We start from the raw sequence: 12,510 nt of genomic DNA on the forward strand, positions 1-12,510 counted from the left end.
TTGATCTTTTCCATGTGATGAAACCAGGGCTGAAGATTGAGTCAGCAGGCAGCATGGGGACCTAGAAACAAAGGAGTATTTCTGTGTTTCAGCAGCTAAGACTGATCAAGAATCAGACTTTCTCTGAGTTTGCATCTGCAGTTGCTTTTGGGAACATTTTAAAGCTGACTCCAGACCAGTTTTGAAGGGCTAACTTAAGCCCTTCCAGTTTTTCAGCCCACCCCATATTTTCCAGGAGGACGTCCCTGATCCCAACTTCCTGAGCAAACCCAGAAACCCTCATTTGAATATCCTATTCCCACTTCTAGAAAATTCTCTCACAGGATATATAGAGCAGGAGAGATTGTTGCAGATACTCTTTCCACAGGAGAAACCAAGAGGAACTCAGAGAAGAAACGCTGCAAAACTGTGCCAGGTGAGGATTACAACGTAACTCTTTGTTTTTCAGGAAGGAATGTAAGGGGGTGAATGGACTGCTTTGTTTGTGTGGTTTAAAGTTACAGTTCAACATTTTTTACCCCAATTTGAACCAGTTTGAAATCTGCAGCTACTTCTTGGCTGACAGTCCTGCATATTTTCAGGGAATATTGTACTTTATTTACAGGCAAAACAAATTCAGACTTCTTGTCAGAGCCTAAACTTTTTAATGCAACCTATCCCAGCATACCTTGTCGCTTCTTGTATGTCGCTGCTTTGCCAGCTACTTAAATGCATTAAGTTGAGTCTAACTACTCAAAAGTACTTCACATGCATCCAAGTTAGCTGTTTCTTTTTCTCTAATCTGGCACTTTTGGATGATGTTTACATTTTTCTTAAAGGAATTAGTACTGCTTGACCATGGCACAGCTTGAATTATAGTTTTTTTTTGCTGGACCGCTCACAACCAATGACAAAAGTTTACGTGTCTGATATTGAATGACTGATGAATAACCAACTTTAACCAGTATTAAATGTTTAAATTCTGAGGGTTGAAAACTGGGAAATAGATGTGTATATATAGGTTTTGTCTCCGTCAGAGCCTGAATATATTTTTATTTGTTTGCTCTATGGAGATTACTACATAAACCTCTTGTCTTTCAGAATGAAAATCGCAGTCATGAAAACATCTGAAGGTATCCGAACAAGAAAGTTATTTCTGCTGTATCACAAATATACAAATACAGGGCTGCAGACAAAGTATCTCTCCAAGAGAAACGGGATGCCAGTACAGTTGGTTATTTATAGCCTGAGGATATGCATTTGCCCCTTTCTTTGAACAAGTGATAGAAAGAGTTCAGTACAGCCTGCAGGCATACGTCCTTCTCTGGGTAAAAAGAAAACCTGTGAAAGTTTCAAAGACTTCACCGCATGTCTCACCTAGTGCAAAAAATTGTTTGTGATCCTTACATCTAAGGAGACATTGTTAATGTTTTGCAAAATTTTTAGTAATCAGAATAAATGTACAGAAGTAAGAGGCATCATATTTCAGCCTTGAGTCAGCACACAGCCTCACTCTAAGAGGGCAGCAGCTGTAGCTGTACAGCCAAGCCTCTAGTTGCTGTTGACGTGGCAAGGAAAATGTCTGCCTCAAACAAGAGGCAGTCCCAAGCTTCTTTGTAGGCTGAGCCAACCCCGCCCTGCCTCTACAGCTTCACATTCCAAGTATAGTCTTGCCCTGGCATTTTCTTTCTGAGATATGATTTTATGGAATTAAATTACTATAGTTCTGGATATGCATGTGCTCCACAAACTCACTCTGGTTTAGTAATGTTAACCTTATGTTTTCTTTATGTTCCTTAATCACAGGCTGCCACAGCTGCTTATGGAGACAGACAGGATGTGGATGACTAATGTTGTAGCTCTTTGCCTGCTGGCCTTCGTGGCCTCTGCAGAGGACAAGAAGCTGAGTAGCCATGCAGCCACACTGGCTGATAACAGTGCCAACCTGGCCTTCAGGTTTGTTATTGATTATGTACATTATAATTTTGGTACACTTAAAACACAAAGTTGCTTGAATATGGTCTCAATGACTTCCATTTTGCTTAATCTTTCTTCTTTTAATAAAAAAATAATATAGCCTCTACCACAACATGGCAAAGGAGGAAGACACAGAGAACATCATCATCTCTCCTGTGGTGGTGGCCTCTTCTCTGGGGTTGGTGGCTCTTGGCGGCAAAGCCTCCACTGCCTCCCAGGTGAAAACCGTCCTTAGTGCTGACAAACTCAAGGACGAACATATGCATGCAGGTCTGTCAGAGCTTCTGTCTGAGGTAAGTTCACTTCTCTTCAGTTAGATGTAATGAAATCATTTGATTCCTCTCTAATAAACAGTATGCATTGCTGCAACTTACCTTATTTTACGGAAAGATGGCTTAAAGATTCCAGTTTTTGGAACTTTTACCCAAATGGAAAAATGTAAATCCTTATTTCATCGATGCACTGACTGTTCCATTGTTTTCTTTAACTCTGTAATCTTACTGGAAGAAAACAATGCTTGCATTGCAGCAGAAATTTTTAAAGAAATACGCAATGCTGAAGGAGATGTAAACCTTATTTTTGCACTTCCCCCAAATCTAGAACTGAGTCCACAAAAGTAAACTATCATCACCAAAGCACAAGATAAATGAGATTGAACAGTACTTCAACTGCAGGTTAAATGCTTTTAATAGTGTATATTTCAAATGTCTTACTGTCTTTATGTTGCATCTTCCCAGGTTAGTGATACCAACACACGCAACACTACCTGGAAGATCAACAACCGCCTCTATGGTCCCAGCTCTGTATCCTTCGCTGATGAGTTTGTGAAGAACAGCAAGAAGCACTATAACTATGACCACTCGAAAATAAACTTCAGGGACAAGAGGAGTGCAGTGAACTCCATTAATGAGTGGGCATCCAAGTCAACTGATGGCAAGCTGCCGGAGATCACCAAGGATGTGCAGAACCCAGATGGAGCCATGATTGTCAATGCCATGTTCTTCAAGCGTGAGTATAGATTATGTCGAAGCCTCTTTAGTTGATCATTCATGGTTATGCCTGAAACATTTGATCAGTCAGAAACCTGGGCAAGATGTGTAACTGACTCTACCCTGTTATATTTTCCACAGCTTACTGGAATGAGAAGTTCCACGACAAGATGGTTGACACTCGGGGTTTCCTGGTTAGCCGTTCATTCACTGTTGGAGTTCCCATGATGCACCGTACAGGTAAGTTTCTCATATTTACTTCATATCTTATTAGGTCTTCAGAACTGAAGAAAAGGATTCTGCAGAAAGAATGCAAACATGATAAGCTACCTGCTCTTCACAGGTCTTTATGACTTCTATGAGGACACTGAGAACCATCTCTTTGTGCTGAACATGCCTCTCGGCCAGAAGCAGACCTCCATGATCCTTATCATGCCCTACCACCTGGAACCCCTGGAACGCCTGGAGAAACTTCTGACAAGGAAGCAGGTGGACATGTGGATCAGCAAGATGGAGAACAGAGCTGTAGCTATCTCCCTTCCTAAAATCTCTCTGGAAGTCAGCCACAACCTGCAGGTAAATTGTGGCACTTTGATGGTTCCATCACAATATAAACAATTAAAAATAAACTATTGACTGCAGTGTGTTGAGCAGTATCTTTTTCTGTCTTTTTTCAGAAACATCTTGCTGAGCTTGGTCTGACTGAGGCCGTGGACAAAGCCAAGGCCGACCTGTCTAACATCTCTGGAAAGAAGGACCTCTATCTCTCCAACGTCTTCCATGCTTCAGCCCTGGAGCTCGACACTGAAGGAAACCCATATGATACTAGCATCTTTGGCAGCGACAAGCTGAGGAACCCCAAGCTGTTTTACGTAGACCACCCCTTCCTTTTCCTGGTGAAAGACAACAAGACCAACTGCATCCTGTACATTGGCAGAGTAGTTAGACCTAAAGGGGAAAAGATGCGTGATGAGCTATAATGTTGATGTGGTGAATCATGTTGGGTAGCTTTACTATTTGTGAAATTATGGCAAGAAACTGTACATGTGCATGTGGTCTTTTGTTTGGTTTTTTGGTATGACTGTTACCTCAAGAGCACATTCCAAAAGATAGTCTGTTAGTTTGCCTGAATATTTGAGCTTACCGTTCATAGATACACTAAACCTTTCCAGGGAATAATTCTGTAGAAATGCCTAAGACCACTTCGACCAAATAATGCTCTTAACAAAAAAATGGATGCCTTTTTTGAGATTCCCAGTAACAACCAGCATGTGACAAAGCTAACAACATGCTTATATTAAGTATGATCTCTTTTTCTTTACATTCTCTATTTGATGGTGTTTGGTTGCAATGTTTGTTTTCTTGCAATATCTTTAATGTTTGAAGAAAAAAAGATCCTTGGAAAGGTGGCGACTGTCTTGTACTTGATCTATGTCCATTTGGCAGCCGTACTGTGTCATTGTTGTTGCTGTAGGTATTTACCACAAACAAGTGGTTGGAAATGTGTGATTATAATGTGCTCATTTTTCAATAAAAAAAATAAAATATCTTGTGGCTGTTCTATTTTTGAAAATCCTGTTTGAATACCATCCAAACCCTGGTCCTCTGGAGTGTTGAGTAAAAGAATGTGAGCATACCAGTCTTAACATCTCAGTGGAAAAGGATAACAATCTTTCCAACCGGCTGGAGGTCAAACAATTGTGTCTGGTGTGGAATGCAGAAATTCAAACAATGAGTGCCCTTTACTTAAATCACTAATCTACCATAGATAATATACAGATAATTTGGTGCTACATTTCTCTAACCACCACTACCAAATAATAAAATTTGTGAAAACTTTGTTGTAACACCTAAGACAAAAAAAATCTGATGTTACATTGCAAAAACTAGAGTGCAGGGTTCTCATGGTGAACGGGAAACCATCTTAGGCAGTTCTAAGAGAGCAAATAAAGAGGTGTAGCTGCAATGCAATGGTAAGATGACAAACAAAATAATTGCTTTTTTTGAATGTAGTCATCATCTTAAAGCATATCAAAATTTCATCATGGAAATAAGTCATAGAAAACAAAAATAATAAATCTTGACTCCTCTCATGGAAAAATGATGCAACCTCTCTGAGAGATACATATGGCTGAGATGGATCTCCACAGAGAAGTATCACACCACCTTCTGGCTGCAAAGAGTAACAGGACTGGTTACAGTATAACTGAGGCTATTACCTTATTACATTAAGGTAACAGCCTCAGTAGATGATCAGTTCTTGAAGACATTTCACCTCTCATTCAAGAGGCTTCTTCAGTTCTAAGTGACTGACATAGGTTATTACCCCCAACTCACATGCCTAATGGCCCATTAACAACCCAAGACCTGCCTGCATTAAGGTGTGAATGGTTATGAGCTTGTCAGGTCAAGCATTACTTGAAATGTTATTGGTTGTGAAACTTTCCGTGATCTTACGACTGCATTATAAGTACATGATATGGGGTTTTGTTGAGTTGCTCCTCTATTTAGAGATGATTGTTCCAGTTTAACAGAGATGACTTCCTTCCCTCCTCTCTCAAACCAGTTGTCAAGAATGTGAACATTGCTGTCTTAAAGGAATGTTGCTTATCTTATAGATGCATGTGGGCTGCCGAGTCTTGCCCCGAAGGATTGGCACTCCTGTGCTGTGGCTGTTTAGTCTCCCCTGTATATTGGTTTACACAGTTCTCACAGCAATGAACTGCGCATACAACAATGCTCAGCTTGTGTGTGGTTGTTTTATCTTTAGGGTGAACCTGAGTCATGCTGGCACCAAATATTTTATTTTTGGTTTCTCAGACACCAATTATCAGGTATTTATTATGCAGTCCTAAGATCTCTCTCCAGAAAGTTTCACCACCTTGAATCATGTGAGACTTGGGTCACTAATTTGACATGTGAGTTAGGGTAGGCAATATTTGTCTGTGACTTAATATCAGTCAGTCAGAACTGAAGAAGCCACTTGGATGAGAGATGAAGTATCTGCAAGAAAAAGAGTTGTCCAGTTTTTGCTGAAGCTCTGAGGATTACCATAAGCCAGATAACTGAGAATTTACACAGAAACATGGAAGGTGTTGCAAATGAACAATTAGTTACTTTATACTGTTGTATTTACACAGACCTTGGACTTTGCATTGCAGCAGATATACAAGACAAAATAACAACATATCACTTACACAATGTTTCTGACAAACTTTGAAGTTGTTTTGTACACCAAACAAGAACAAAGCTTCACCTACCAGCATTAACATGAAGGGATTTAAGGGATTATTTTCAAATTTAAAAAAAAAAAGGGTTGATATCCATTGTTCAGCAAATGTCCTTAAATGTTAAAACTCACTTAACTTCTACCAAATAACATTTTTATAAGTAATTTCTATTTGCATTATTACTTCTAGTTTGTTTTCACAGGTGCTTGCTTATGCCTGTTTGTCATCTCCAGTAAAAATCCATTCAATGCTCCTTAGCAAATACCATAATTTAAACAGAAGATGGTGCTATTTAGCTGGTTCACAGCTCCCACAGGTTATATTACATCCATCCATCTATCATAGAGCTACACAGAGAGACAAACAATCAAGCACACTCACATTCACACCAACAGACAGTTTAGAATCACCAATTAACCTCTTTATGGGCTGTGGGAGGACGATGGAAAACCCGGACAGAACCCACGCTGCACAGGGAGAACATGCAAAATCCACGCAGAAAGATCCCAGGCGTCCTAACTGGGACGTGAACCGGGGATCTTCTCACTGCGAGGCGACACTGAGCCATTGCGCAGCCATAGGTTATACTCCTGAGAGAGAAACCAAAAGTTTTAAAATGAACAATAGTTTGGATTTTGGAATAATGCATCAGCTGTAAACCAGCTATAACATTTGAAGACATCTTAACATATAAAGTTTTGGTAAAATTTTGGTTGATGTCACAAGTAAATCTGCAGTTTGAGCAGGTATAAACACATTTTTTTAATAAAAGCATTTTTAGATTTAAAGTTAGTAAAATGCGTAAATGCAGAAAATAGTTAGCATAAATCATTACTTTACTTCTAATTTTGCATCAAGTCTGTCAGTGATAGTAAAACCTGTCGCTGGAACAACATCATTGAACATTTTGGAAACTGTGACATGTTTCACTTACTTGTGCCTATTCAGTGCTTTCCACGAGCTGCCACCCTTTTATAAGCATATTAGCATAAAAAACAATTGCTAGTGGACCCAAATGTGCTTGATCTTCTGCTCAAAGACAGCAGAATTAAAGTGGCAAGATTTTCTTTTTCTCTTTTTTACAATTATTTACAATAGCAGCCTTTGCCTCCAACTTTGGATGACTAATAACATACCCAGTAATAATCAACCATAACTAAGCAATAGCCTCGGCTCTGCGACTCTAGCATGAGCTTTTATGACAGACTAAAAACAGACATCATCACCAAAAAACATAACATTTCATTTTGAAATAGGCGTTTGGGGAGTTCAATCTTTCGAAACCTCTGGTTTGCCCTTAAATATGTGACCACGCAGTGGCCAGTGTGTGTAGAGAGGAGCGAATGAGCGCATTCTTCATGAAGGGGCGGGTGCAACTTTCCCTGTGATTCTGGCAGCACTTATGTAGGCAGGTAATGTGACAACTCATTACATTAGCACCATCGTGTTCTGCTGCGCTGGCTGCAGGCAGATTAGCCAGTCGATGGACAATCCTCTTAAAGAAGTCTGCATTAAACCACAGTGAGAGGCTGGCTGGCGCTTGCTGTCCTCTGCATGCCCCTCCCAGCTCTTTGTCTCTCTCTCTTTGTACACATGAATGTGTACTCTTCTTGATGTTTCTTCCTCTCCTCTAGTTTTGCTTCCTTCTTTTATTCCTTCTCTCCATCTCTTTCAGATCTTTTTATCCACCTGCCTGTTGGCCTTGCGGAAAAGAGTCTTGATCTCTTCTGTCACCATCTCTTGCCAGTTGTCCCTAGTTAACAGAGTATGAAGTTAAAACCTTTGTGTTTTTTTAACAGTGATTGTAATTTAAAGCATAGCTCTGGCATTCGCCTCCAAAAAACACTGCCACAACACAGTAAAATAAAAAAAGTTACTTGACAATGTGCCAGCTAGCCACAGAAATGTGAATGTACTACACAAAGAGGGCTTTCCTCAATCTGCTTAAGAAGATGGAGAAGGTGATAAGATCAAGAGATTACACTAGTAGTTGACAAGCAATCAGGGAGATTCAGAAATCAATGAGGGAAAATGATGCATGTGTGTAGACTTAAAGCACGCGTTTGGTTCACAACAAACATGGTAGACACAGACACAGTAAACACAGATAGTCACAGTAACATTTTCACAACACAACACTGGCCGGGGAGCAAATTTATACCTCCTGTGTTTGGACTGAGAAGGTCAAGCCTTTTTCTCAGCTTTTTTTCTCCTGTACGCAGCTATATCCTCAGGGTTCAGCCCATGATTGTCTTCCCTGAAGTAACACGTGGACAGTCACGGTTTGTATGAGTCCACAGTTTATGAGTGGCAGGCAGCAGTTACATGTTGAATAAACCAGTAAAAAGTTGCATTCTAACACATATGGGCAAAATCAGCTACACAACTGAGCCATGATTTTCAGTTCCACTCCAAGGCAGAATGCTTAAATTCAGGATTGTATTGATTTCAGTGCAATTTGAGATCATGTGGGGGGTTTGTTGTACTATTTTCAATCACCACGTATTTTGTTATTCTAGTTTTAATTCAAGACACAAAACTAATCCGAGATTTAAACCCTTACCCTGGTCGAATCTCTGGTGGTTTTGGCAAAGGCTTTGTAAAGTTGGTTTTCCCAACAAGCCAGTATGTCTCTTCAATACCTTTACCCTGCAAGAAAAGGAGCGAAGAGTTCATGTTGTCTAGTATAGAACCATGCAATCCATCATTCTGTGGACATGTAAAATCATCCCAGACCGTTACCTTCAACTCTGTCTTGCCTCGGACATCTATTTTATAACCCTCATTAAGAGAATGGAGGATCTTCACAGTGCTCATATTTACATGGATTCTATAAGCTGAGAAAACAAAACAAGAAAGAAGAGGGAATATAAAGACATTCAACCAAAACAAAGCATAAGAAAATGTAGCAAAATTTCTTGGTAATGTGTGAAGTATACTCACGCAGCCCAGTGGATTCCATACGAGAGGCAGTGTTGACAGTATCTCCAAAAAGGCAGTACCGAGGCATGGTAAGACCTACCACCCCAGCAACACAGGGCCCTACAGACACAATTCAATGAATATCAATCCACGGAAAGAAAATTCACATCAGTCTGTTTTTGATCTGACCTACAGGGAGTAAATGAGACACAGTGATCAATCAATATCAGTATCAATCCCAGATGTGTTTACATGTGTGTGTGATAGACAAGTGTGATAGACCAGACAATCTAAACAAGTCAAACCCGAAACCAGGATGTGTCCAGTTTAAAGATGGAAATAACAAGTCCATTACCATTACACCATTACAACCGGAGGCCTACATGGATTCCTGTTCTACAATCTCCTTTAAACATACAGTTTCAAAATCAGTCTCATATCAACAGAAAAAAAAACAATTCTTCTTCTGGCTTCCTCCTCAACAGGTGCTGGACAACCAGGCCAAAAGCAGCAGGCGTTTAATTCTGTGTAATAATGTGTAGTAATGAGTCTGGCTTTCTACCAGCCCACCTGAGTGGATTCCTATTCTTATCCTGACGGGCACGTCTGGCATGTGTCGCATGTGGAAGGTTCCTACTGAACTGAGGATGTTCAGTGACATGTTGGCGATCTCAGCAGCATGCTTGTTGCCGTTTCTCTTGGGCAGACCTGATGCTACCATGTAAGCATCACCAATGGTCTCCACCTGGACAAAGTCAACATATTATGGAGACATAAGTCTGTCTCTGGGTGCTTTATAGACAAAGACTGTTGAATGACATGACTGAAAGTTTTTGTGATATAAAACTTGACTTTTAAAAACTATAATCTCAGAAGCTGAGTGTTCACGAGTGAAATTGATGTTCTCTGACCTTGTAGACATCGTGGTTACTAAGCACAGCATCAAACAGTGTGTAGAGGTCATTGAGAAGGTCAACCACCTCAATGGGATCACTGAGTGAGGAGATTGTAGTGAAACCCACAATGTCACTGAAATAGATTGTGACTTGGTCAAAGTACTCAGGCTCCACTGTGGCACCGGTCTTCAGGGCCTCAGCCACAGAACTGCACAGAAAAAAGAGGAAAAGTTAAAAAGGCAGTACATTTAATTTCCAAAGTTTCAATGTGAGTCTGTGTTTTGACTGACGGTGGAAGCATCTCAGACAGGAGCTTCTCTGTTCTCTGCTTTTCCACCTCCAGCTCCTCTGTTCTCTCTCTGATGAGATCCTCCAGGTTGGAGCTGTACTGCTCCAGCATCCTCAGCATGGAGTCAATGATGTTGGTCTTCTTCCCCTTGTTGATCATCTTGAACTATTGTAAAAAAAAATTTAAAAAATGCTTTAAAAAAATTGCAAAATCAGGTTAAAAATGTGGAAATCTTTAAATTGGTTTATTTGACTAAAAAAAAGGGCCAGAAAGTTTTTTCTAAAATATACCCGGTCAAAGATCTCATCAAAGTTTGGCCTGCGATCAGGCAGTTCACTCCAGCACTGCTTCATTAGCTGGATACATTCAAGTGGAGCCTGATCCGGGGCCACAGTTGGACGGCACATTGGAGGAGGCTTCTTCACCTTACGGATGATCTCTGAGAGATGAAATCAAGGAGATGGGACAAATTATTCCTAACTAGAATATGCACTAAGATTTTGTTCCACTGTTGGCTGCGAGCTCTGTTGCATGACAGCCAAATCCAAATGTTTCACAATCCTGAACTCTGTATCTCTGTATCGCCTCCTCTGTGTTAAATACACACCTTCAGGTGGCAGACCAAGCATGCAGTACGGTGGCCCTCTCACCACCACCTCTTGAAGAATGATGGAAAAACTGTACACGTCTCCCTTGTATGTGCCTTTACGGGAAATTGCAAGGTCCCGTAGGAACTCTGGAGCGGTCCAAAATAGATCTGAGTAAAGCAAGGAAAAAATTTAGAATGAAGATGTGACATTGTAAAAGTCCTTGTGATGAATGTATGGTTTTTGCATGTGTACACCACCATTAAGTTTAAAATGAAAGATACAATCATCAGCATTGCACTGTCTATGAAGCATAGCAAATGGATAATCATTCATTTTAATGAAACAAGTTAAGTAAAGTTGAAGGTACCTTCAGGCAGGGGTTCCTCTAGAGGAGCTTTCTGCGATTCAAGCAGCTCATTGAAGCCATAGTCTGTGATTTTAAGGACAAAGCGCCCGTCCACCACACAGTTTCGAGATTTTAGCCTGCCATGTGGGAAATCTCTGTGGTGAAGGTATTTCATACCCTAGGAGCACAACCCAGTTAAAACAACATATGGCAAAATGGTTAGTGTTGCCATTATGAAATGTTTAACATGCATTGAAAGTTGTTTTTTTGTTGTTGTTTGTTTTTTTTATCACTGTATACAGTATTAGTTTATACCTTGATGAGATCAAGCACAAGGGAGGACTTGAACATCCAGTCTAATTTCACATCTTCATTCCTCAGCAGGTCCTCCAGACTCCCCCGTGAGCAGTGCTCCGTCACCACCGCGAACATGGAGCAGTCCAAAAAGAAGCCCAGGAAAGGGTTTACGTTCTCATTTCTCAGGTCCTTCATCTGAGAAAGCAAGAAAGAAGTTACAGTATGTTAAGATGACCATAATGCCAGATTCATTTAAAGTATTTCTGTATTGTTTCTTATATTGTTATTGATCAACAGAGAAGGACACAGATTATACAACCACAAGACATTTGCAGCTTTGTCACACCACCATATTACAGTAACATGTTGTTCTACCTTTGTGAAAATCTTGGTAGTGCTTTGCTTCACCTCCTTAAAGTGTCCCTCCTCAAATTTCTTCAGCCATACCCAGTCGCCCTAAAGGAGAATGCCTATTGTTACTGTAAAATCAAGCTTGAGTGTTGCGGAAAAAAAGAAAAGAAACATCCACTTGTGCAGTTTCTTTAGGAAGCCTAAACAAAGAAGGGTGTTTTAAGAAACTCTAAACTGCGTGTTTTTTGTTCTTATTTTTTCGTTTGTTAGCAGTTTTGCTTAGTTTAATCCAAAAAATTAAAATTTTTGTAACATTTTTTGGAAATAGAAACAAGCAAAAGCAAAAGCTGTCTGATCATCCACCTACATCAAATGTTCTGTTTAATTGCTGTATCTGTTTGAAGGTATTGATTAGAAATGATCTCATCTTGTTCAGTTGTGCACAGAAGAGTCACAAAAGTTATTTGATTGAATTACACACTCTACCCATTTTCCTTGTCTGATGTTGGATGTAGACTATCACTGTAAAATTAATGGCACATATATTAGTTTGTGCTGCACAAGGACATCCACTCCTATTCACTTCAACGTCAACTCACTTCAAGCACCGTTTTTAAATATATACAGACCCTTTCCAAAAAATT

General features: G+C 40.1%; 2 protein-coding genes across 5 annotated transcripts in view; one reads left to right on the forward strand and one right to left on the reverse strand.

The window, feature by feature from the left end:
* Positions 1 to 315: 315 nt before the first annotated feature.
* On the forward strand, positions 316 to 4,494 carry serpinh1b (serpin peptidase inhibitor, clade H (heat shock protein 47), member 1b). Of its 4 annotated transcripts, XM_008281661.1 has the most exons (8): positions 322 to 415; positions 1,081 to 1,112; positions 1,786 to 1,935; positions 2,057 to 2,249; positions 2,694 to 2,964; positions 3,087 to 3,185; positions 3,289 to 3,521; positions 3,623 to 4,494. In XM_008281661.1, exons 3-8 carry the CDS (start codon positions 1,802 to 1,804, stop codon positions 3,923 to 3,925), a joined length of 1,233 nt encoding a protein of 410 aa, XP_008279883.1. In that variant the 5' UTR covers positions 322 to 415; positions 1,081 to 1,112; positions 1,786 to 1,801; the 3' UTR covers positions 3,926 to 4,494. The 4 variants fall into 4 exon arrangements, with proteins under 4 accessions (XP_008279884.1, XP_008279882.1, XP_008279883.1 ...); XM_008281662.1 differs by lacking the exon at positions 1,081 to 1,112 and having other exon boundaries at positions 316 to 415; XM_008281660.1 differs by having other exon boundaries at positions 321 to 415; positions 1,081 to 1,935.
* Positions 4,495 to 7,846: 3,352 nt separating this feature from the next.
* gucy2f (guanylate cyclase 2F, retinal) overlaps positions 7,847 to 12,510 on the reverse strand; it is a 10,577-nt gene continuing 5,913 nt past the window's right edge. Inside the window, exons 7-18 of the mRNA XM_008281663.1 lie at positions 11,891 to 11,971; positions 11,534 to 11,710; positions 11,240 to 11,396; positions 10,890 to 11,039; positions 10,573 to 10,721; positions 10,284 to 10,447; positions 10,009 to 10,201; positions 9,668 to 9,842; positions 9,119 to 9,217; positions 8,918 to 9,012; positions 8,739 to 8,824; positions 7,847 to 7,928 (exon numbers count right to left, since the gene is read on the reverse strand). Of these exons, the coding sequence (XP_008279885.1) occupies positions 7,847 to 7,928; positions 8,739 to 8,824; positions 8,918 to 9,012; positions 9,119 to 9,217; positions 9,668 to 9,842; positions 10,009 to 10,201; positions 10,284 to 10,447; positions 10,573 to 10,721; positions 10,890 to 11,039; positions 11,240 to 11,396; positions 11,534 to 11,710; positions 11,891 to 11,971 (1,608 nt within the window). The remainder of the gene's footprint in view (positions 7,929 to 8,738; positions 8,825 to 8,917; positions 9,013 to 9,118; positions 9,218 to 9,667; positions 9,843 to 10,008; positions 10,202 to 10,283; positions 10,448 to 10,572; positions 10,722 to 10,889; positions 11,040 to 11,239; positions 11,397 to 11,533; positions 11,711 to 11,890; positions 11,972 to 12,510) is intronic.

Source organism: Stegastes partitus, unplaced genomic scaffold, assembly GCF_000690725.1.
Source record: "Stegastes partitus isolate 25-593 unplaced genomic scaffold, Stegastes_partitus-1.0.2 Scaffold241, whole genome shotgun sequence".
Taxonomy (NCBI): Eukaryota; Metazoa; Chordata; class Actinopteri; family Pomacentridae; genus Stegastes; species Stegastes partitus.

Excerpts from the sequence above, each read along its gene's own strand:
- serpinh1b (XM_008281660.1), top strand. The coding sequence starts at position 1,769 with ATGTTCCTTAATCACAGGCTGCCACAGCTGCTTATGGAGACAGACAGG. Across the intron at positions 2,250-2,693 it reads TGTCAGAGCTTCTGTCTGAG|GTTAGTGATACCAACACACG; the intron begins GTAAGTTCACTT and ends GCATCTTCCCAG. Across the intron at positions 2,965-3,086 it reads CAATGCCATGTTCTTCAAGC|CTTACTGGAATGAGAAGTTC; the intron begins GTGAGTATAGAT and ends TATTTTCCACAG.